The sequence below is a fragment of the Pyxicephalus adspersus genome, chromosome 5, assembly GCF_032062135.1.
Source record: "Pyxicephalus adspersus chromosome 5, UCB_Pads_2.0, whole genome shotgun sequence".
NCBI classification, from domain to species: domain Eukaryota; kingdom Metazoa; phylum Chordata; class Amphibia; order Anura; family Pyxicephalidae; genus Pyxicephalus; species Pyxicephalus adspersus.
Window position 1 is genome coordinate 67,501,206 of NC_092862.1, and position 26,099 is coordinate 67,527,304.

Sequence of the window (26,099 nt, forward strand, 5' to 3'; positions counted from 1 at the left end):
AGCTAGGAGATTATCAAGGTAAAATGTACTTGTGTGTAACTGGCAGAAGTTCAGAAGAAGGGAAATAAAGCTACACCCCTTCCTCTCCTTTATCTGTAGCATGAGAAGAAGGGATCAGCCCAGACACAAAGCTGCGAGCTGTCAGTGTGTGGAGTGCTGTGCAGTATTGGGGAGCAGCAGCCAGGGATCCCCAATATCAGGTGAGTGTCTCCCCATCACCTGTCATCACAGCACCCCCTGCACAGGTATACTATGTCTGTATTACGATTTGCATCCCAGTAGATCGCTGATTTGCATGTTACCTTTGGCTGGCATCAGGACCCTTGTTTTGGGATTTGCAGTGGATTGTCTAACATGCACTAATGGATATTTCCCTGCAGAGACTTGTAAGTCATTGCCATCCAGTAGCTGGCACCTTGTCACCTTGCAGGGACTGGCAGCCAGTTGCTTTCTATAAACTAGCCAGGACTTCTGCACCTCTGGGATTTGCAGTGTTTAGTAGTGTAAAGCAGATGTAATGTCTTCTGTATAGAAATCATCATACATGAGTTTGTTCAGTCTGCTACAGATGTCATCACAATCATATAATAGAGCACTAGGAAAGTGTAAGGCATTTATCTGTACTCATGCTGACAGCCCTCCTGCATTGTCAGTTATAGGTTATCATGGGCTCCTCTATTACATGCTGTTCAGATTGCCTATCCCCTGTGCAGAATGGAGCTATACAATGCTACCTCTGCAGCATAATCCTGAATGGGCTTGCTGTATTCTTTGTGTTCTACTCCCATTAAACACAATCAGCCTGTAAAACAGACTTTATATGTTTAAGTCACAGTCAGAGTGCTAATGTTTGCTAATAGGCAGCTGAATAAAAGCTGGGCATAGCATTGCTGCATTTTCAATAAGGTTGGGATCACTTTCAGAGTAAAGAGGGTGAATAGTGGGGAGGATGTTGTGATTGGGTTTGCTGTCTGATTCACTGCAAGCAGAACAAAGCACTCTTACTGCTTCCTGCTTGTCTCCTCCTGCCTGCACAACCCTGAACACTGGCAGCTGATATCATCATGCAGGAGCTGGGGAGCATGGACACAAGCAGGTACTGTCTATTGAAAATCCCTGGGAAACAATGCCTAGGCAGCCAGACCCTTCAAGGAATGTCCTTCTAGATCAGTATCCTGCATGGCTACATTGCTGCATCATCTGGAAGATGGGATCATTTGCTGTGTTTATTAGAAACAAAGAAACCTCAGTGGTGTTTAATTCTCTTTTGTATGTTTTCCTATAAGGCTGGGTGTTTTACTTAAAACACGGGAGAGAGAGCGAGTCTATGCATGATCTCATAGTTAAAGAATGTGGGATTTGGCTGGGAATTTGGAAAAAGGCAATCCTGTGCTGCACACATCTGGAAAACATCACAGGGTCTGTTTGCTATGCATGAAATTATCTGTGCATTTTCCATCTGCTGCATACAGAGGTGTGTATGAACAACGCTCAGATTGACTTAATACGCTTTTCCATGGGTTACTTTAACTTTAACCTGTAGTGATACCTGTTATTCAATTTCCCTAAGGTTATCTATGGGTAAATCTGATTTAATTACCAGTTGGCACCAGCATCTCTGCCAAGGCTGACACCTTAGTATATAGTGCTAATTTGTTCACCATGCCAGATATTCTGTATGTACTACTAAACTGCAGTACTAAGAAGACTGAAGAAACAAAACATACTTGTTATAACTAATCCATGGAGTTCTGCATCACACTTTCCTAATCTTGTCAAGTGTTTATAAACAAATAACAGTAATGCACAGCTTCAACTAACTAATAATAAATAATATTATTCAGTAGAGAATTCTTGCAAGAATAGCTATGAATGCATTGTTCTCCTCCATTCAACTACTATGTAGTGCCAAAATATGTATTGGTGGTGGATCATTAGCTACATCTGACGTACAGGTCTGCTTAATTGACACAGGGATTATTTAAATGCTGCTGGTTTGTGAAATAGGATGTAGAAATGTGCAATTAATTTTGCTAAGTCAGCTGCAGAGACTCCTATGCAATATAAGCAGTGAGTTCTGATCTTAGGGCAGTCAAAAATATACTAAGAAGCAATATGAAGCTATATACTTTATTATCTTTTTATTTTGTATTTATCTGAATAGTTACAGGTCTCCTCATGGGGTCTGATATGCACTTCTTGAAGAATGATTAGGATACGTAGTGTAAATATGGGATTGAAATATGTTGTATCAAAGAAGAAAGTTTAATTAAAGGAAGTGTGTACTGAGATAAAGATGTAGGTGACAATTGCTTACCTTCTGAAAATGCAGTTGCCTGGCTCTCGCTGGCTAGAGTACGTTCTATACAACTGGCAGCTGAATGAATGGGAAATAAATGTGAGATTAGAACTCATGATCTGGACACTTGTTCAGGGCCAGTGATTTAGAAAGTATTGAAATCGGTGAATCAGCCTACCAGATAAGAATTACATTTTTAATAGATCAGCAATGGCAGCTCATATGGCCAGTGCACATTTGCTTTTAATTCCTGTGGTATTTTTACCAGATTACTGTTTTGCTTAAAGGAATGGAATAAATTGCGCCATACATGGAGTAAAATGTTTACTGTAACATATATGTTTTGCTTTTTTTATGGGAAGGTACTTTAAAGCACTTAAGCCTAGGGCACTCTAATATGCAAACACTGACTTAATTTGGAAGGTTGGTGCTGGCCCTTGTTACTTCTGATTGGCTTATCAGTGTGGCGCTTGGTCTCATCAACCAATTCAGGGTGAAAGACAAATGAGAAAAATATAAAGCCAGTCTCAGATTTTCTAGTTATAGTTTGTATTGGGATATTGTAATGCCTTTGGTTGCTTCTGGGGCACTCTAAAATAAAATGAGTCACTTTCCTGCTATTGTTTCCCTGTGGCAGATAAAGTTTTAATTCACCGGTCTATAGTAAACCAGTCATAAGGGACACATGGGGCTGCCATTGCTGACCACCTGATGGCTGGGGTGTTGGGCCACTACATTCCATGCCTCAAATCACTGACCTGGAATAAGTATGGAGGTTAGAAATGTTAGCCACTGTGTTAGTGACTCAAAATATTGAACAAAGAGTGTCAACATCACAGCCAGTCCAGGGAGGAGAGGCCAGCAAAGGCATTCCCCGAGTAATTTTGGGGATTACCTCTCAGGAATGCAGGTGAATTAATCAATTATGACATTTAGTAACCTAGACTTCCTCGTGTTCTTGTGTGAATATCCACCAAACACTATGAGAATGTTTTTTTTCTGAAGCATTTACTTATACGTATAGGTTACAATTTGCAGTTCCAGAGTTGTTTCATTGTCAGGATAAATATTTTTTTTTTCAGCTGGCTAGTGCGACTGTTCCTATTGCTTTCTACATAAGTACATAATCAGGCTGATTTACTAAATGTCATTGTTAATTATGGGAACAACATCGATATTATCAGTAAATACATTTCATGTAGACTTGGGTGTGTCTGGAAAAAAGCATGCCATGTTCCATTTGTTTAGACTGTCAGCTGTTTTGTGTAAACATTGAGCTTAATACTTAGAATTACCTTCTATAGAAAAATATCAGTACTTTCCATGTTGTTTGAGTACAGCGCATTTGTAATACGACATATAGTTCTCTACTTAGTGACGCAAGCCACAGTGCAACCTACTGACATGTACGACTGCTGTTTCTGTTGGCAGATATTTTTTAGATTTATATCTTAAGGGAGTACTTCTGTAAAGATTGATATCCTTAGCCCCAGACACTAACCTTAACATATTTCAGGCCAAATGATGGCTATACGGAGCTCAAATAGAGAATAATAAAATGCATGTATTACATGTATTTACATGTACAATAAGAATGTTAAAAGGCCAGTCTACCCAAAAGTGATATTTTATTTATAGGTAAGGGGGTGAGTCAGCCTCTGCTTTTTATGTCTTTGGAAAATCACCTGCCATTGGGCCTGGGTTGGGTGCTTTAGTATTAGAGGAGTATGAAATAGGCAATACCTTTGAAACATGCTGCTGAAGTAGTTCAGAGCTCTTTGGCATTTCCTGAACAGTTTAAACACAATTTCACTTAGCAAAAGCAGTAGGCTACACTGTAAAAACGGATCAGTTCCAATTGGATTTCACTACAAATTCTATGCAAATCCCAGCCAGGAGCTCCATTTGCTCTGATTTTTTTCTTTCTCGGCTAACTGTTTATCCGAAATCTTGCAAGTCCAAGGCACTCAGCTAGTAGTAAATTATTGTTCTTTTAATAAAAAATGATGCAAGTACATACTATTTACAGTTACAGGAAAACAATAAAAGACATATGGGGTTCTACCAATATGCATACACACATGCTATCCATTTTGTTCTATTGCCATGAACACAGACAACATTATGTATGTAACAGGAACACTCTAAAAGGTCATTTTGCTTCCGTTTCAACTGGTTATGATTTCCTTAGCAAACAGGACTCTAGACTTTTAGCAATCACAACGGATTCTTGCCAGTCTCTAGTAGTTAGGCTCTAATGTTGTCCCATGTTAGGAAACTTTCACTTTTTATTTATTTTTTTTGTATCAAGCTTATTTCGAGGAGTTTGTACCCTTCTTACTGGTTGTATGCTCTCCCTCCTATATCCGTGAAAAATCAGCTTTTGAAATGTCTCATTTAACAGTTCCATGTCTTGGTTGAATAAGCCTCATCAGAATGATTGTGTTTACCAAAATTTATTACACCTTATAAATGTTATCTATTATCCTGAAGCTTAAAGTATTACAGAATCTTTGCAAAATTTTTAGATCCTTTATTTGGGGTGGTAACTCAGACTTGGATCAACAACTGTTACCCCATCTTATTTTAATTTATGTTCTACAATTCCTTGAAAATCTCCTTTTGTACTCTTGCTGGTATGTATGACATAAAACTAAAAATTGGTTCCAACTCAATAGCCACTCCTCTCTCTTGTTACCATTGTGGGGGAACCCAGACTTCCTAGCTATGTTACGTTGGCCATCTGATAGTGCCAGCCAAGATCTCTGTCTTTGAGAGGTAAATGTTTTGTAAACAGTTGAACTAAAAAAACAATTTCCCATCCACATTGTACCTATTCTTGGGGGGCAGAAATCTTTATTTATCTTCAGATCAGAACCTAGGTGACAACCATTGTCCATGGTTTTTCAGCCAGAGATTGGGATAACCCGCTAGATAAGCTGTTGTCAGCACCAAACTCAGGAAGATAGGCAATAGCAGATGTGTATGAAAGGTACAGACTGCCCATAGAGTAGATGGGCTAAACACTTTCCGAATAGAACTCCTGATGACACTTTAGAAAAGCATGGAGAGTGGCTACGTCCTCATTGTATAGAGAGATGACAGAAACTTTTCCATGGTCCATATATCTCTCCCCTCTGCTCCTATTAGATGGTGACTTGTATCCCCCCAGTACTTGACTATGAAGCTGATCTATTTCACATGGTATGGAAATGCCCCAAGATCAAATGTTTCTGGAGGCTGGTAGTATCATAAGCTTTACGTTATTTGGTAAACTATTTACCACTAACCCCAACCTAGGCCATGTTTGGAACTCTGTCTTTTCAGGGAATATGTATTGCCAAAGGAAATGTGAAACTTTTGTCAATTATATCACAGGTGGCCAAAAAGTCAATATTGCACAAGTGGATAAGTCAGGACCCTCCCACCCTAGGTCTTTTCTTGGAGAAATTACAACATGTATTTTAAATGGACTGGGTAAAAGCATCTTTGGATGAAGAACTGAAGGCTGACCCCTTCTTTGCAGTAGGGGAGTCTTACATGGCAACCTTACCTGGGATTACCAAAGAACTCATTGTATCCTCATTTGATCAGACATGTATGCTCTCCGATGTTACCTAATGACCCTTGGATTGAGATCTAATTTACCCCTGTTTTTTCTCTAAACTTTTTCAAAGTTATTTGTTGTTTCTGAAAAAGAAGCTCTGTAACTATTGTACTTTTTAACTTTAGGTCTGTATAATTTTATGTATGCTATTGTTTGTTTTTGTTTCCTCACAAAAAATAAACAATAATAAAAAAAAGCAACCGGGTACCCCTGTGTACATAACTGCAGATGGACAGTTGACAGTTCCCATTCGGAGGTGGTGAGACAGAATTATTGACTTGCATCCATGAGCTTCTGCTGTAATTCTCTAGTAAGCAGTTGTGGTGTGCTTGCAGTTTTATTGCCGAATGTTACAATGGTACATGAGTCTTCTGCTGACCCTAAGATCTCTTTCAACCACTTTGCAACTGCTTGCTAAAATTTTTGGAAAGGGTTCCCATCTAAAGCTGCGTACACACTTCCAATAATTATCGTTGGTAACGAACGACCAATCGGCCCAAAATTGTTCACAAAAAAGGTGACCGACGAACAAGGATTGTTGTTGGAAATGAACGACCATCACGGCAGATCTGATTGGCCGACGATCGGTCACTATCTATCGTGTGTACGGTCTTCAGTGATCGTGCATGTTTCTGCAATACACTTTCTCCTTTACATGTCACTCCCTGCATTGTTCAAACGATTGTATCTAGCGTGTGTACACTATTGGTGGATTATATTTGAACGTTCGTATCGTTACAGCATGTACAGAATTGTGCAAAATACAATCGTTCAAATATAGTTGTGCATAATCGTTGATCAGTGGTAATTGTTTGTTTGTGTATATAAGTATTGCGTATATAAGTATTGCATTCATGTAGCTGTAATGCGGAATACATTTTAGGGTACATGATGTGTGTTCCTAAGGAGATGCTTGCAGTATGAAATGCACCGTCTGGTTCCCACTGTGCCTGTCTGTATGACCTCACAGCTGACCTGAAAGATCCCCCCCAGCACCTCAATGCTATCACTCTACTTATTTGGTAAATCCACCCATAGGCCCTGATTTATTAAAGCTCTCCAAGGCAGGAGAGAATCCACTTTCATCAGTGAAGCTGGGTGATCCAGCAAACCCGGATTGGATCTGGTCCAGGATTCAAAACATTTGCTAGCAAATAGCAAACGGCTTTAAAGCAATCCATTCCAGGTCTGCAAATAATTTTTTATTGCATGGTGGCATAATATGCAATAAAAAGCTTGCCTCTTCACATTTTTAAAATTTTTATACTGAGTCTCACTTTAGGATAGAAAGCTGAGTACACAAACCCTCTAAAAATTTTGTTTCTAGAGTGTTATTTTTGGTTATATAATATAGTATAGGCATGCATATATATTTTCATATATGATTACAAAAATAACAAAAACATTTTAGAAATGACTGACTGCTGTATGGGAGACTGTATACATTCAGTGCATTATCTTTTTTAGCTAGGATTAGCCCAAAAAATGATAAAAGGCTTGAAATATAGGCCCTGATTTTTTAAAGTTTTCCAAGGCTGGAGAGAATACACTCTCATCAATGAAGCTGGGTAATCCAGCAAACCTAAAATGGATCTGGTCCAGGATTGAAAACATTTGCTAACTAATTCCAGGTTTGCGGGATCACCCAGCTTCTCTGATGAAAGTGTATCCTCTCCAGCCTTGGAGAGCTTTAATAAATCAGGCCTATAGTCTGTCACTAGTTCTAAAAATGGTGTCCAACACACCACACACAAATGTGGACAAATCGGTAGCTACCCTTCCACAAAAAAGAAAAACCCAAAATTTAAAATGACAAAAATAATTGGCACTTCTCATTGCTTTTTCTATATATACCAAAAATCAGACATTAGATCCAAAAAAAAATTTCAAATGTTAACACAAATGAAAATGCCATAAACCAAAATAATTAGAACTCTTAACCCAGTGATTCACAAACAGGGTTCTGCCAGAGGTTGCTAGGGGTTGGTGGCTGATTGACCGCCTATTTGATGGTGACTGCAAAGTTCTGGTAAGGTAAAGACAGCTGCATGACAATGATGGTTTTTGGTGTTTCTGAAGGTGTTATTCTATCCATCACTACAGGGAGTATTCTTTACAATTGCCACTAATTTAAGAGACTATTATTTTCCTATTGACCCCAAGGGAATGGATTTAAAGAGTTTCTCAAGACCTAGAAGTTTATTCAAGTATTTCTCCTGGGCAATTGGGTTGAGAAAGGCTGCCTTAATATAATTTGTTGCACAGCCTCCAGAGGCAATCACTGTAAACAAACAAATCCTGTACCTGTTAGTGAGACCTCTGCTTCTGTCAACAGGTAGTTAGACCTACCAAACTGCTCCTTCCGTGTTGGGTTTCAAGGGAGTTTTTTTAAGTTGACACTTTCAGATCTTTCTGAAGATAATCAATAATATTAAAACCAGAGCTCATACAAGGCCACCTCAGAATTGCTCAATGTTTTGTACATAGCCATTCTGAGGTGGGTTTAGCTTTGTATTTTTAGTTGTCTTGTTACAGGATCCATGACCTATGTGGCAGACAGAACTTTCTCGCCTAAGGCAGTATTTGCCACAGAATGTCTTGATTTGATGTTTTAGGATTTAATTTTTGTTCCTGATCAGGACACAGTTAAGCAGACCTAAAACATAACTCAACTTAGCTCAGCTTCATCAATGCTTCACAGTTGGTATGGTTATTTCTTTTTTAAAGATTTTTTAAACTTACATTGTTTGCCAAGTATAAAGTCTGAATAACAATTGCTCAATATGGGAAATGTGTGATACTAAACAAAGTTGGAAATAATCATTCCAATCCAAATATTTATAACCTAGTTCTTTGTCCCCGTTCATACTTTCATTGCTTTACTCGATGACATGAAGGAATAAAGGGTAAAGTTCTTTTCATTTATTCACTTTTCAGGAGGCATAGAGGAAGTCAGGATATATACTGTACTAGAGGTGCTGAGAAGTTCCTGGCTTTGCGCCCTTCCAAATGAAATAGAAAATAAAGAAAAGAAAATTTCTTTTAGTGAGTTGTGATGGCAGAGGCACAAGCTTCACATCATTGGAGTTATGGGCCGTCATAAAGTTTTTGTTTCTCCAGGGAATGGAAGGACACCTCTCCCCCAGTGTTTGTGACATCTCAGTGTGAATGTCCTTTGCTGACTTTCCCTGGAGAAACAAAAACTTCATTACGGCCCGTAACTCCAACGATGTGAAACCTGCTTGTGCCTCTGCCATCACAGCTTCTCACAAAAAGAAAAAACTGTTTTAGGAATCACAAAGCCCTGATATTTGCACAGTTACAAAGTTACAGTTACATCATGTTCCACTAGTGAATTTGCTATAGCTGTGAAAAAAATTTCCCTGATATTATATTTGTTGCTATAGTCAGCACTTTTGTTTTTGTGTGCATGTATTATTAATAATCCCCTCCATGCTTTGAGAGTCACTCTCCACACTCCTTTTCAAAGCATTATAAATATCTCCGCATATGGCTCAATTTGCTGTGAACGGCCTAAAACATTTTCAGGATTAGGAATCTTGGCAGTGGCGGTGGAAGAGAGTACAATAACATTTTTAAATTTTTTTTAATAAAAATGCACCATTTTAGGACTTGTTTATATACCCAGGAGCCAGAATAGTGTTCACTTGTGCCTTTTTTAGAAAACAAATGTCTGCCAAATAGGTTAATGCACAGCAGCCCTTTTGGGCTCCTGAAAATTAGTGTGGTACCAAATGCTTTGTTGGCGACTGTTTTGTATTCTGAGATTACAGACCCCTACATAGAGCCTGATTTAATAAAGCTCTTCGAAACTGGAGAAGACACACTTTCATCAGTGAACCTGGGTGATCCAGCATACCTGGACGGATTTGGAGAGGTTTGTTGGATCACCTAGGTTCACTGATGAAAGTGTATTTTCTCCAGTATTGAAGAGCTTTAATAAATCAGGCCCATAGGGTGACCTGATTAGCATGAGCATTAATGATCCTTAAGGATTATAATTCATCAGTGAACATTAAAATTTAACATTCAAGTTCCAGCACCTCTGTACATTTATCTTCATTTCTGATGAGCGTTTTAAATAGAACATACATCTGCTTTTTCTTGAGAAAAAGGAATTATAGATGGTTACTGGCATTTGTCATTATGTATTGCTTTTTTGGCAGAAACTCATGGGCTCTATTTATAAAATAGGGAATCCAACATTCCCTCATTGGAATCTTCCAGGTCCATGTGTTTAAATGGCTGTAATTGATTCCCACAAGGGAATGTTTGAGGGAATGTTAGATTCCCTGTTTTAAAAATGGAGCTCATTGAATCCCCACTTCATTGCTATTTTTAGGCAAGTTCAGGAGTATCGTCTTGGGCATTTTTGTGAGTGTTCTCATTTTTAAATTCTTCTTAACACTGGATGTAGTTTTTTTGCTGGCATAGTTTCAATTTGTGTTTTTTTTTTTTTTTTATTGTTATTGTATGTGCATTGTACAGTTCCTATAATTCTAGTACTGAAGATTAATTATTAAGGGACAGTAGTTTCGGTTTTATTTGTTTAGTTAATATTTAAATTTGATTTTATTTGCCCTTTTTCTGCACACCAGGTGATGTGGTTTTATGCTATGTCCATACTTATGTACAATGCATGACCAGGGTACAGCATGAGAAGTCCTCTTCTGCCATAACCAATTAATTCACGCCATTCCCCAAAACCGCTCACAACAAAGAAAAGAAAAAACCATTACACATTCTTTGGTAGAAATAATTGGCCACAGCAGCCCCCTTTATTAACACCATGTTTTTTAACACAACAACCTTTTGTAGTAACCATATTTTTAGAGTTAACAGGAACAATTCTTCATACAGGTCCATGAAAGTCACCAATCTTCCTTAGTAATCCAGCTGTCACCGATCCCCTGCCAGGCCCCCAGGCGCTCATACCCCGCCTCGGGGACAATTAGCGGATCCCCATACTCCAACTTAGCCTCCACAACAACCAAGTGTCATGCAAGGCCAACCTTACTGTCCCAAACCAAAACTTTTTCGTGTCCCCATCTCCTCTATATTTACATTATCCCCCCCCTAACTTCCATGGACCCGAACAACAAAAAACCTGCCCCGGCCCTGCTGCTGTGACAATAACCCTACACCTTCCTTACAATAGGGAGGGAGGGTGGGAATGCAGTTCAACAGCAAAATTTTCAAGGTTCTGCTCCCACCCCAGAAAACCCTGCTTTTTAAACCCATGACTCTAACCACCCCTTCACCCTATCCTCCAATCCTTTTTCTTATATTCTTCTTGTTTTTTTTTTTTTTTGAACTAATAACCTCTTTCTTAACATCCTTGCACGATGTGTCTTCACCTTCTCAACCCTCCAGTTTTTTTTCTTTTGAACTTTTAACCCCCCTTCTCTTACTTCGCATTTTTCTCCTTCACTTCCACATGGCTCCTCTTGAACTTTTCACCCCTCTTATTCGGCCTTCAATACTCCCCCTGTCATGAGGCCCTTCGCCTATCCCGTTGCTTCAGGCCTGCTGGACCAGTAAAAACTTCTCAAATACAGCAGTATGAACATTTGTGAATGATTTCTACTCCATGCCACTTGTCTAGCTTTCTCCATAAGAAATCATTGGAGTCATTTTGTGTAATGATGATTTGCTATACCTAATGATTAATTACTAGCATTTTTAGTAGCATGTTTTAGCTACCTAATAATTCTCCTTGTAGCTTTTGCTTATTCAAGTACTTTTAGCAAGTGGTTAGATATATTGCAATATGAAGGTATTAAAAAAGGCTTGCACCTTTTCGGAACTGTGTATTCCTGTTTTAAAAGATGTTTCTGTTTTAAATTTTTATGAAACTATTAAAAGTATGTGGATCAACAATATTTGGCATTATCCAAATTATGCATTTTTCCTGTTAATGTTGCTTTGTGATTGTTTTTTTTTTTACTGTCCTTGTTTCCTATTTTAGGTCTGTTAGTCTTATCAGACTAATTGAAAACAATAGACTCTGGCTTATTTCAAAAACTGAGCAATGAGCCAAGTGCATAGTGCAATAAACCTTACCAATCAATTAGTTACATTAGCAATTTATAAAGAGAAATGTATTATGTTCCAGATATTGTTGTATAAACTGGGACCTTATAAAACTTGTAATTCACATTGTGCATCCTGTCTGGATATATTCTGCATTTACTTTAATGTAGAAATTTTTTTCATAACTGTAGAGCCACCTGGTAGAGAACAGGAGTAGGAGACTGCAAGGGCCAGAACAATAAATGCTGCTAAATCATGATGGAAAGTCTATATGTAGAGAAGGTTTCACGAAAATGTGAAAAGTGAGCCAAGACATTGAAACTGTGAATGAGGTGTCATGAGTGGTAGAGACCTGCAGGTAGGAGACTACAGGGGCAAAAACGAGGAACCCCACTGATAGAAGTATAATGGTAGGATTAAAGCCAGAGCAGGTTTTGTAATAAAAAGTCTTCACGGATAAATCTTCTATTTCATGTAGTCAAGAGAATGATTGGATCCAGTGCAGGTTTAAAAATCGAACAAGTTCCATCATTTTTTAATACCTACCCTCCAAACATTACCCAGATACTATCAAAACTATTGTTTGATAAATGCACTTTAGTGCTATGGTAAGATAGGGTGTCAGATAAGGAATGTTGTTTTAAAACAGACACATGTGAGGACAGTCATTGTGAAGAAGGCCGCTTTTAGGGAAGAGGCCCATGCACATAGTATCTAGACCAGGGGTCGACAACCAAGAGCCATTTTTCCCTGTCTTCCACTAAAGAAAAATAGTCTGGAGCCCCAAACCATAACACAGCTTATAAACTTTCAAAAGTTTTAATCTTTTTTTAATTTTACCTGTTACAACAACAGAATACTCTAGATTTGTTCACCTGTAGCCCTGTTTCAGAGAAATTGGGGTTGAGGTGCTAGAAGCCTCCAGAAATGTGTAACAGGGTAGATTTTTTTGATGGGCAGAGTTCTTTATGTTCTGACAATGGCCTAATGATGAAATTTAAGGGGCTGTTAGCCACAGGTGTCCCCCACTTGCACCTACATTTTTGGTTTTGTACAGGGGAGAGGGTAGTGTAGTATGACATTTCTAGTTTTGTGACAGGTAGGTAAAAATTTGGGGTTTGCTCTTTGCTATGTAAGTCGCCCCGGGGGTCCATAATATGTATGTTTAATTCGGGCTTCTAGACACTTACTTTTAAAACATCAGCCCAAATGTTCAATTTTGATTTTTTTTTATAATTATGACCCCAATATTTTGAAAGTTGTTAAGGGTGGGGAGATGCATTTGGAGATGCACTACTAGCTATGAGGGTCCCCTGTGTACCCCAAAAATGTTAAGTTGGTAGGACATACTGTTTAGGAGATATGGAGGTTTGTACTGGGATGTAAGGCTGCAGAACATGAGATGCAGCATTCATACATAAGCACAGCTGTGAAACTTTCCTGAGGATAACGTCATTGTACACGCCCAATTTGTACACTCCCCCTGGTAGATTTAATTCCAGGGTAGATTCCCCCTTCTCTGCGGCCGGTTGCTGACTCCTGATCTAGACCAAAGAAAGGAGCATGCCTAGAAAAATGATGAATGTATTGCATATGCATGTAATAGGACCAAACCAAGTTTTTTTTTCTTGTTTTGCTGTCAGATCCAATTCTCCTGATATGGTAGCTCTACATTGTTAAAGTTGGACATAGTCACAAACTTATTTTTCACTTTTAAACTAATGGGAAGGATTTAGCCAGGTTTATATTGCTGATTGTGACTGACCCCCTGAGATTTGTGTAACACAAGGCAAGCAAATGAAGTCAACAGTAAAAGCTTATTATTAACTGTTCTTCATTCTACCAGAATAAAAAAAAAATGATTGATTATTATTGTTCCTGATATTCCAGACCTACGTGCCCCACATCTTTCATGTTACACTAGAGTATCTGAAATACCTGATTGATATATTAGAGATGTCTGTTTTAGTATACCTGTGGGTATATTTTTAGGTAGGACACTAAAGCATACAATATATATATTTATATTTATATTTATATATGTATGTATATATATATATATATATATATATATATATATATGTGTGTGTGTGTATGTGTGTGTGTGTATGTGTATGTGTATATATATATATATATATATATATATATATATATATATATATTTATAAGACATATCTCTGTTGAAATATGTATTCCAGCCATGAATACTTTGTAATCCAAAGAGTTTCTAAATTCTACATTAACTGTATGTTTTTGTTTAGTAGGAATGACTTTGTTATATGCAGCTGTTGACAATAGAGCAGTTATAACACAATTATGTTCTTATTTTGTTTAACCATAGAATGTATTTCTGGAAAATACAACATAGCCATGGAATAAATAGCTATATGCTATATATTTTTTATTTGCTACAAAATTCTGTTGCTTACAACATATTGGAAATATTTTCCCTATCTTTTATTTATGTAAGCTTGCAATTGTGTTATGTTGCAACCCCTGGCAGAAGTTATGGAATCACAACTCTTGGAGGATGTTAGTAGTATGTGTTGAGGGGACAAGGAATACAAGGAAAACTAAGGAAGTTTATGCTTAGATGAAGGGGGAGTTTTACCTGGGGGAAAACATTGGCATAGAGAGGAAATATATATTTAGTTAAAGTCAAGGACATACTTCCTGATCGCTGCACTCTCTGTTACATACCCTCCACTATGTGCATTACATGTCCCTGACTTCTGCACTGTGTGCCTTACATACCTCGGAACCCATGCATTATATTTGATACACACATCCAACCCCTGCACATAATGTGTTACATACTCCTAACCCCTGTACTTCTGGGTTTCATACACTAATGACCCCGTACTCAAGTATATTACTTACTCCAGATCACTGTGTTCAGTCCCTGACTATTTTATCGAATTTCTATTTTACGTTTGTTTCAAAGTGTTCCTAAAGTGTGCAAAAATGTCATTTTTAAAAAATATGAAGTGCTTAGGTTTTTAGGAGTCTGATGGGTACAAGGATTGTGGCATAGGCTCACGTTATATCAAATAATTAATTGCTCTGTAGCTCTTTCACTGTAGTGTAGTGCAGTTTGGGCATTCTCAGTAGTCGCGGTGGGATCCTGAATCATCACTTTCTTTAAGTACCTTGGATCTATAATTTACTTATATATAATTTTTATACTTGAGAATTGCTACATTAATACTCTTGCACGTTGACATTCTTTGGTTGTCCAATCCACCACACGTTTATGCACCTTGGAACACAACTGAAAATTCTTTATTGATCTATTAATGATATTGTTGTACCATAAAAGCCGTTCAGTGCATTATTAGGTTTTCCTTTCAGATATTCTATTTTATTTGCTTAGCTCTGTGTGTATCATACATTTTAATTCACTAAAAAATAATGCATTAATAGTGTACTAGTACTTATAACACTAGTCTGTTGCATTTTCTCCGTATAACAAACAGAATTTGCTGGGAAACTAATTTATAGTTCATGTTCTATAAAATGGCAATGATTTTTTTCTTAATAACAATACCCTGTCAAAAAGTAATGTCTGCTTCAATCTAATAAGTAACTCTTTGGTATAACATTGACAGTCTTGTAACTGTTCAAAAAATATCTGACACACTTATGTTAAACTCTAGTCTTATTTCTCTGTTGTGCTGAGTAAGAATTTCTGGATGGTGAAGGAAATTCATTTTACAGTATGTTATTTAACAAATAGTGAAAATCAGTGTTGTGGAACCTTTTCAGCAAGATTGTTAGTTTCCTTTTGCATTTTGCTGCATTGGCTAGTGTCCGTAGCCCCTCTTTACATCAGAATCCTACATTCACATCAGACATCAGCATAGACCCTCAGAAGCTAACCCACCATGTAACTTAACTAGCTGCCTACTACTTTAAATTGGGACAGAAAAAAAAGATTTTTTATGACTGGGTTCTTTTGCTGTGCTCTGGGAGAGGATATTGTCTAATGCCCAGCTAGGAAGTTTATAAGGGCAGACATGAAGAGGGCACCTACAGGCACTCTAACTCTGCAACCCCCTGTGCCACTACTAGCAATCCTGTAACAACTTACCTTTCCAAAGAAAAGCACGTACTGGTTTTTAAGGTATCACTCGTTGGCCAAAAGAGAGACAATGCTGCCTTGCTGGTGGAAGTGCTGAAGAATATCCCCCACCAGTGGTAGATAGATGTCTTCCTGTTGGAGACAATGAGTTAGGGACATTGTAGAAACAGTGAATGAGTTTTTGCTCCTATTAGGCTATGCAGATCATACAACGTGCATTATCTCATGCCCTTTTATTGGAGACGTAATCCTGTACAAGCCCCATATCTGGACTTGCACAGAGCTAGGAACTCTTGCCTTCCCCCATGGAACAGCATTGGATGCCTGATTTAACAAATCACTATACCCCAGCATTGTAACATGGAAGGAAGGAAACTAGTCACATTCTTTCCTAATTGGGAAGTACTTGCTGGATCCTCCTTCTTTTAGCCCCCTATTACCAATTAAACCTTTGTTTTCTTTACATGCCTTATTTTGCACCCAACAACATCATCACTAGGTCTTTGTGTTTCTGTGCAATGCACGCATTGGTCATATACTGATCTACCGTACAAGATATCTAATGTTGGGGGACCAGCGCATACATTGCAGTAATGTCTGATATTTCTGGCTTCTTGTACAATTTAGTAATTTATTTGCAAATATCACAATCAAAAGTTGGTTCTAGTCAGTGTCCAACAGTTTCTAAACACCTGCTGTTTGTTTTATTAGGGCTGTCAGATACTGTAATGGGAATAGATAGGATTTCTGTGCCTCTGTTGTGAATGTTAAAGGTGAATTTCACCACAATGCCTACGCTACAGAGGTAAATGAGGACTCGTTTCAAAGTGCTTGTTCAGAGTATGCAACATCTGGAAACAAGTCTATTTTAAAGAGCTCTAACAAGAAACAAAAGTATTTTCTCCAGAAAACATTAGGGGAAGTTCACTTAATTTACCAGGATTCTTAACTGGAACAACATTTGTTCACTTGTTCACTATTACCCTGTCCAGAGTTCTTTAACCACCTGGTGCTGTACAACCTTTGGATAAAATCTTTAGTATTCCTAAATGTTGTACGGAAGCATGCCTACTATAGTCTCCACTCATTTTAATGGAAAGTCTTTTGCAAGATGCCTGTATAGACTACAGATTGTCTTGCAGCTACTCAAGTTTCAGGGATGGTTTATACCTTCTATGCGATTTTGTTTATATAATTTCTAATATACCAATAAAAAAGGAATGTCCACTTTCTTATGTTTGGAGTTTTTTTTTGTTTTTTTCCTATAGTGTTTATATGACAACTGTAGTTAATCACTATGCCAGGGGAAAAAAAAAGTAAATTCAAATAAATCTGATTTCTCTGGCCTCTTAGCCTCATAAATGCTCTATACCTGCAATCTGAAACTTTATTAGAACAAACTTAAACTCTAGATTTGTTGTTTAAATTACTCTTTTCATAACATTTATCATGGTTGGTTTGCTCACTTGGTATTTAGAATTCTGCATACATGTATCATGCCATTTTTATAACTGCTTTTGATATTTAATTAAGTCTTGATGTGCATGTTCTGTATCCGTTTTTATGTTCGGTTGTAATAAATGGTGTTTTGAAAGTTGACCCTCTGCCTATAAATTCTGTCAACCAGCTAATTAACAGAGAGAATGAATGTGAATAGTCAGTGATCAAACAAGAAAGTTATTCTAGTATGGAAATGAGTTTTTCCAGTATTACAGATTTAGAGTCACAAGCCCTGGACAATTTTATAGCACACTGACTGCTCAATAGAGGAAACTACTAAGAAATATAATTTTCCCATAGGTTGTGTAACTGATCCATATGCTGGCAGGGTTCTGGGAGTGTACTTCAGCAAGCATTCGTTTAATATTCAAAAAACGTAAAATGGGATAAATCATTCTGCATAAAAAAAGAGGAAGAAGAAAAGAGTAATGTTGTTGTCAAATAAAGAAAATATGAAAATAGTCATTGCCATCACTATAATGAGCTAATCAACAATTTTACTACAGTATCCCTTTAAATATTCTTCCTATATTATGTCCCCAAATCTAACAATTATTTGTCCTCACTTTTCATACATCTGTAAAGCGTGCAGGAAAGAAGCAAAAGTTCTACACCAAAGGTTTCAGTTGGATTGCACACAAGCAGTGTAGTTGCTTCACCCATCTTGGGAGAGTGTTATATGTGCCATCTCACTTTTGCCCATGCATGCTTGCAACACCTGAACATCAAGCTGGTGTATTTGCCGAGACATCATACGTGAGGCAGGGCACATTCAGCACCATACTTCAAACTAGAGAGACACCCCCGGTCACTTTAAAATTAACATAGCAATTCCTTACAAACCTTTAGGTCAGTAGTTGCCAACCTTTTCGGACCTACAGACCACTAAATGCACAGAATACGGACCCCGCATGTCCATGTGTCATGTGCCGTGTGTCACTCAAAAGGGAAAAAAACTTCCCCTATAGTGACGTCATGATGGGAGAGTGGGTGGGTTGTGTCCATGGGTGGGACATGGTCCGCAGCTCTGGCCAGTGCACCCCCTAGCGGGTCCTTCTCCTTTTTGGCAGTAGTCTGGCATATGAACTGATGACAATAGTAAAAGTTTGGATTTCATAATAGTTTACAGAGAAGATAACAAGTCAAGATTGCAAACGGACAGTTATGTCTCTTCTACAATACCTAGTTTGCCTGCTTAGAATGTTTTACAGTTCTTAGTTGAATTTCCACCTTAAAATAGAGACTGATTTAGAGTAGTGTGCAAAAACAGCATCTTCCTCTTCTTGAGCATTACTATTCTGAGCTTTGATATTTTCTTGTAAGTTCATTATCTAAAACTGAGATAAAGAGGTTTAGATTCCTTCTAGAGCCAAATGTTTCTGCCTTACAAGATGTGCAAGTAAACCTTGCCCCAGATGTTTCCTGTATATCTCTGGCTATGTGTTATGGCACGCAATTACAGATCTATATGACTGATTTTCCTTTGTGTTTATAAATCCATTACTGCAAACAAAGAGATGTTGACTGCAGGGTGCTTGTGTGCAGTTACTCAAGAGAATAATGTTATGTGGAAAAATATCACCACTAAACAATAACCAGTTCATGTTAAATCATTTGAATTTTCTTGAAATCACAAGGTAGCAGTTCAAATACTCAGTGCTTTGTATTTCATGTGGATGGAAGTAGTTACACTTGACATTTCAAGCTAGGAGAAAACCCAGGGGCAGAGGCACAGAACTTGCTGGTGATATTCTGTTTTATTAGGCTTCAGAGATTCATTGAATCCCTCAGAAATGAACATACCTCCTTTTGTACTATAATGTTATATCTTTGTTATAATTGTCCTTCTTTTTTTCTTTATTGTTGTCTCAAAACCTAATTGAAAATATTTGTAAAGAATAGTAAACCAAGGAAATGATAGACTAGGCCTACGTACACATGTGCAATGTTTGTCGTTGGAAAGGTTCTTTCACAATCTTTTCCAATGACAAGTGACTGCACGAGGCATGAACGAGTGCTGTACATACAGCACTGCTCTGCTCTATGAAGAGTGAAGAACGACGGAGCAGCACCCCACTGTGCTCTTTCCCTTTCACTTTCATTACGATCGTTCCTCGTTGGTCATCCGTGGATCCACCAGAACGGTCTTACAGACGACGTGTGTGGCACACAAACCAGATTCTCATCCCAAAAGAACCCTTAGCCGATTATCGGAGAACCATCTTACATGTGTACAAAGCCTTAGATGCAATGATTCCAAAACTTTACTACCTTTTAATCTTGCCTTCTTCCAGGTTAGATCCTCTTTAGGATGCAGCAAAATACCTACCAATTTTTAGGGTAAATGCAAGTGAACCACGTTGCACCCATGATATTCAAAGGATGAAAGTAATGATTTGTTTGTATTTGTTGCTATTCATGATCTGGAGTATGTAATGCCATCAAATTAAATTGTTAGCAGTGTTTGGCTGGAGCGGCAGTATCCCATACGGGGAAAAAGAAGGACATGAATTTCTAAAGTAAAATGAATACTTAGCACTCTATAAAGCAAGGAATCCGACATTCCCCCAAACATTCCCTGGTGGAGAATCATCCAGGTCCATGTGTCTTAATTGTAGTAGTTGATTCTCATCCTGGGAATTTTTGAGGGAATGTCGGATTCCCTGTTTTATAAATGGAGCCCTAAGAGTGCTGCTACTAGTATTCTAGATTTTTTTTTACTGATTATCAGTGCTGAAACAGCTTTTGGTATAACGGAAGATACAAGGATTGATCAATCAGATGAGTTACTGTAAAATATAAACCTGAAACAAAATACTAACTTTATTTGTTTGTGCTTTCTTCTAGATTCTGAAGATTTTGAATGTCTCACGTGATCCCTTAACATAAGTGCAAAGTGTCTTAGTGAAAGCACGATTTTTCACGTAATCCTAATACGCTGAGGAATAAAGCCAAGTCAACCATGGAAACTCTGTCCCAGGATTCCTTGTTAGAGTGCCAAATTTGTTTTAATTATTATAGTCCTCGAAGAAGGCCAAAATTACTTGATTGTAAGCATACTTGCTGTTCAGTTTGCCTGCAGCAAATGAGGGCTAGCCAGAAAGACCTTAGATGTCCTTGGTGCCGAGGTGTTACAAGGTTACCTCCTGGATATTCGGTGTCACAACTACCTGATGATCCAGATGTAGTTGCAGTCATTGCAATTCCGCACACTTCAGAAAACACCCCAGTCTTTATTAAATTGCCAAGTAATGGATGCTATATGTGGCCACTTCCTGTCACCAAAGAAAGGGCTCTGTTGCCTGGTGATATAGGTTGCAGATTACTTCCAGCAAATCAGCAAAAACCAGTCACAGTGGTGACCATGCCAATGGAACAGCAACCCCTGCAAGGAACATTGGCACAGGATATTGCAGAGGAGGAACATGAAAGAAGGGGTGTAGTGAAAAGTTCCACCTGGTCTGGAGTTTGCACTGTCATTTTGGTAGCTTGTGTTTTGGTCTTTCTTCTTGGAATTGTCCTGCACAACATGTCTTGTATCTCTAAGCGCTTCACTGTCATTTCATGTGGTTGAAATGATTTCTTCGTATGCTTTCTGCCACATATATATTAAAATTGAAGCAAACACACACAGGAGCATTGTATTATGAAACAAATATCAACAAGGGTGGGAACTTGTAACTTCTGGAGTTTTGGGGCACAAGAACGAGATGCCCCAGCTTTCCCCTCTAACAGTCTGGTTAGAGTTAATGAAGATTGCATGCACAGTCATCATTCCTTCTTAAACAGGACTTTGTGTGGTACATTTGACTGTAGGTTAGTACAATGACTTCTTAGCTCATTGTGGTATGGACATATCCAACAGACATTGAAGAAGCAGCTTTTTTTTCTTGAGATTTAGTTCAACATAAATGATTAGCAAATCTCTAGTAATATGGTAAAATGGAAAAAAAAATAGAGATAATGATGGCAAAATAATTGGAACCAAGCAGATATCAAAACAATCTGTTATTTTACTTAGTACATCAATAATATGTATCTGCATACATCTCAGGTCTCCTTTTACTGACATGGCTGTTATAAAAACATAATGTTTTATGGTACATTGAATATTGTACTACCTTCTATTGATTGTCACCTATTATCAATATCCTGCATTTCAGGTGCCTATATAACAGATGAGGCTGAATGTACTATATGTAAGGTGAAGGGTTTAGGCTTATCTGTGTGGTGCAAATAAAGCATGGTGGTACATGTCTAACACATGATGATCAGGGATGAAGAAAACAAATCTTCGTGCAATAAAGATGATAGTAACAATATACTGAAGTATTATGCTTGGTGGACCATTGCACTTCGTATTAATTGGCAAGAAGGCTAAGAAATATAAAGTCCATATTCAGTGAATCAGAATGATGTAATATTCTGTTGTAAAAATGTAAAACTTTTTATTTTTTTCAAAAAATGCATTCCATGATTATAGGAGAGGCTCGGCAACCACTCTAGTGGTATTTCCTAACCTTATCACTGCAGGATTGGCTTCCTCTCCTTCTGAACCTTCATTCCATGATAATAGTTAATTTTAATTTTGTAAAATTTCACATTCCTAAGCCAATATATATGTATTAAACATTTTTGGATGTCTTTTGCCTCTCTATTTTACCTTTAAAACCCATCTGACCGTTAAAAGAAATGTGTGATGGGTATCAAAGGTTATAGTTTTGAAATGTAATGGCAAAAAAACAAGATGATAGTTTGTGGGTGGATGATTAGTAATTATTATGCTTTTATTTTGTATGCCATTGTCCTTGTGAAGTTAGTCCATCGATAAAATATGATTAAAGTTGTGGGTTAAAAAATACAAGAAGATCTGTCAACATTACATTTTTCATTTTTTTAAATCTGCCACATTTGATTATTTCAGAATATTTACAGCTGTAACAAAATGTGCCAATCTTTTCATAAGTGTATCATATTTACTGTTGCTTTTTTATTAATTTACGCAAGCATCTATTCTTCTGTAAATACTTAAGATGTTAGAGTAATTGAACATACGGTCGCATATGTATTTGCCTTGTATAGAGTTCATTTAAGTGTAAACACAGTATTACATTTTCTTACAATAAACTCAACTAAGATTCCTAAGAAGCCTGTAAAATAAAAGATTTCTGGTGCTGTGTTTTTCTAAGAGTTCTAAGAAAGATTTGTGGGGCATATGCCATTGTAGTGCAATACTAAAGGTGCATCTTTCAGCTAAGGCTTTCTGTATTGGGGAAGGAAACAAATTTACTTTAACACCCAAATTTCTAAATTTCTCTGAATTGCTTATTTGCTAAATTTCCCTGCGTTCTCCCACGGCCCAAGAAATGACTCCTGGCTTGTGCTTAGGAACAGAGTACAAACAATCCCACCTCCCCACAGTCCCCTGCATCCCTACAGTGCAATGTTTGGCGCAGGGCCATGGAGTCGGAGCTGCATGCAAATCAACCCTGTGCAAGTTATGTCCTGTAAACTTGCTGTAAATGTAGGGTCCAAGCTGCCTAAAGGCTGTCTTGTAGAATAAACCTTTTTTTGCCATAAAGATAATTATTTAATATCACCAGTCTTTGGACACTTTTTATAACCATTTTAGGTTATTGTAATGGGCCAGGAAGGCTCAGTTTAACTACCTACAGACAGCCCTGGTGCCAGCTTATCCCTTAGAGAATGATAAAAGAATGGTGTGGGATGTTGCCCATTGCAGAAATAATTATTAGATCTAGGAAATTGTAAAATGTCTGAGCACATTTAGATTTTTTTAAAAATAGTTTTCTAATCAAATGTCATTAACAACTCTACCTTGGTGAACTAAACTGAAAATGTCTTCTACTGAGTTTCAGTCACTTAAAATCAATGTTGAAAGACAAGGAAATAGGGGCAGTTGTGGTAGTGGTTGCAGTCCTCCTAAAACGAACCAATTACAGTACAATTTATGGATATTGGTGGTTTGATTTTGAAGGTACAGGCTTTAGGGTTCTCATTTACATCATTGCTTTACTCTTAAATGTTGCCAACTTAGTAAGCTGCCATATTTTTATCCAGTGGGTTCCTTTAAGGATACTGCTACTACCTCTTTTTTGCTGATTATAATATTTTTCTAGTATATTGTGATCCATATGTGTTTCTTTATGCTGTATTAACTCAGTAACACTGAGTTATGTATTTGTTCAATATCTTAGAGACTATATAGATATCTGACCTTTATTGTCATGATGATGGGATCAACTTACTAAAAATCTTCCACCACTTCTGGGGGTGATGGATGCCTGGTCTCATGATCTCTTTGGCTTCATCCACCAACCTTGAAGTCACTAGAGAGCACATTAGTGACGCAGGTATCAGTGGAAGGTACCATGGAGCTCAGAAAGGATTGGGAAAGCTGACTTACTCAGAAGTGACATGAAGGCTGAAGCATCTACTTGAAAGATACCTCTCCAGGATCAGCAGTTTTAGCGGGGGCAGGTAATTATTACTTTTTTTTTCTTTACAGGTAGGTCTCTGTGTATTGTTTGTTTGTTTTTGTTCTTTTTTTAAATGGTCACCATATATTAAATTGTGACCATATTCAACCAGCCAGTCTAACAAAAACCTTCCATTTGCAGGCTTCTGTAAATTTCTTTATACTTTTGAAAAACTGCTTGATGTGAAATAACTCTGTAAAAATAAAACCTTATTTAAAGGAATGAATAGTGATCTAGCGCAAACTGCAAGACAAAGAGTGTTGACGTTGTGTAATGCCATACAGTTTGCTCTATAGCACGTGTTCATTTTTCAAGCGTTGTGCTAGAGGCTAACCTCTATTAATTACGCATGTAGAGCTTTTGTATATGTTTCAGGGTATGCTCAGATAAACATTGTTTTGTTCACCTGTTATTTGTTAATAAATTCTTCCATTTAGCTTGTATATCTTGTTTGTTTATTTATAATGCTTAGTAAATGAGAGAAGTAAAACTGTTCATAATTCAGGTCATGCATGCACCATCTGCCGCATATCTCGAATGGAATCAGAATAATGTAGCAGGGCCTCTGGGCTTCAGCTGCGCTCCAAATGATTCCCAGTGGGATTCCCAGTACTAAAATGGAACTTTAAAATGAATGTGAAATCCAGATATGTGTCAAGGTTTCACCAAATTAAACACAAAAGGAGAGTGATAAAAAAATATGAAATCTGTGAAAAATGGAAAATGTGTTGGTCAGTGCATGTAATGTTTTTAAATGACCTAGGAACCTTGGCACTCTTTTGCATGAACCTTAACAAGTATTTTTTTTAAATCAAACACATTAACATATCTAGAAATACCAACAACCAGCAACTTTGCTTAAATCACTTCTACTGTTCTTTCTCTGTCCTTGTGCTGTTGGTTTTGGCCAGTGTAAATTTTGCTTTCCTTATATCCAGCTTGTCTGCATTTTAGTTGCAGGAAAAGGTCTCAGATGCCTGTTTAATTCACTGTCTTTTCTACCAGAAACCATGAATTAATATTTTAATGTTGGAATGCACTCATGTAATCAGTGGAAATCATTAAGTATCTCTGGATGTATTTAAAGAGCAAATGTGTTTTATTTGTAATTCTAGCAATTAAATTCTAGTTTTCTTCTCCACTAAGTACTCAAGTATGATCTTGCTGCATTCAGCAATCATGCAAATAAACTGCTCACAATGTCATGACTGCAAAACAGGTCAGAATTTAAATGATGCATGTATGATTCATTTAGCCAGTGTGAATCACCATTTACCACAAGTGATCCCACGGGGCAAGGTAAACATGTATTATTGCAAAGTACCTACCTACATTCAGAATATATGTAGCATATCATATCTTTCAGTTTTAGTATATTGAAAAAAAGATTCCTAACGATATTGCCCTCAAGATAAAGATAGGACAAGCCCTTTAACTATGAAGTGTAAAAAAAAAAGAAAAAAAGAAGAGCACGTGCAAGGAGAATTGGTAGAAGTTATATTTTATTTAAAAACAATGTTTTTCTTTATTAAAAAACAAGGGTTTTCCATATATTATGGAAGGGTATAAACACCAGTTTATTTTATAAAAATGATGGAAAAATTCACCTAGTAGATTTCTCCTGGTGACCCTGGTCTGGAGTATAAAAGGTGATGGGAAATCCAAACTTTTCAATCAGTTACAGCAACAGGAAGTGAAGGACATATCTACCTGCTCTGATGACTTCTGTTTAAGAAGAAACTTTCCCTTGCTATGGAAGGTTTTCATTGCATGCAGATTGGGAAGTCTCACCCAAAAAACTGACGGGTTAGAACCGTTTTCTACTCTTGACAGAAGAAAAAATGCCACAGGTCTTATTTTATGAATGACCAAAAAGGAAAGGGGGCCAAGACACTTATGCAGCCCTGATGTCTATGGAACCTGAAACTTTACTCAAAATTCTGCTGCTGATTTATTAAAGCTCTCCAATATTGCAAAAGGTAATTAATAAGTATTGTAAGAGAATCTGGGTGATCTAGCAAACCTGGAATTGATATCTTAAAACTAATTTGCTATTAT

The 26,099-nt window shown here is 37.4% G+C and overlaps 1 protein-coding gene across 6 annotated transcripts; it reads left to right on the plus strand.

Annotated features, from left to right (window-relative positions):
* On the plus strand, positions 1 to 24,484 carry RNF152 (ring finger protein 152). Of its 6 annotated transcripts, none has more exons than XM_072411831.1 (2): positions 1 to 245; positions 20,389 to 24,484. In XM_072411831.1, exon 2 carries the CDS (start codon positions 20,504 to 20,506, stop codon positions 21,113 to 21,115), a length of 612 nt encoding a protein of 203 aa, XP_072267932.1. In that variant the 5' UTR covers positions 1 to 245; positions 20,389 to 20,503; the 3' UTR covers positions 21,116 to 24,484. The 6 variants fall into 6 exon arrangements, with proteins under 6 accessions (XP_072267932.1, XP_072267931.1, XP_072267935.1 ...); XM_072411830.1 differs by having other exon boundaries at positions 1 to 200; XM_072411834.1 differs by having other exon boundaries at positions 1 to 200; positions 20,398 to 24,484.
* The last annotated feature ends 1,615 nt before the right edge of the window (positions 24,485 to 26,099 follow it).

Excerpts from the sequence above, each read along its gene's own strand:
- RNF152 (XM_072411831.1), top strand. The coding sequence starts at position 20,504 with ATGGAAACTCTGTCCCAGGATTCCTTGTTAGAGTGCCAAATTTGTTTT.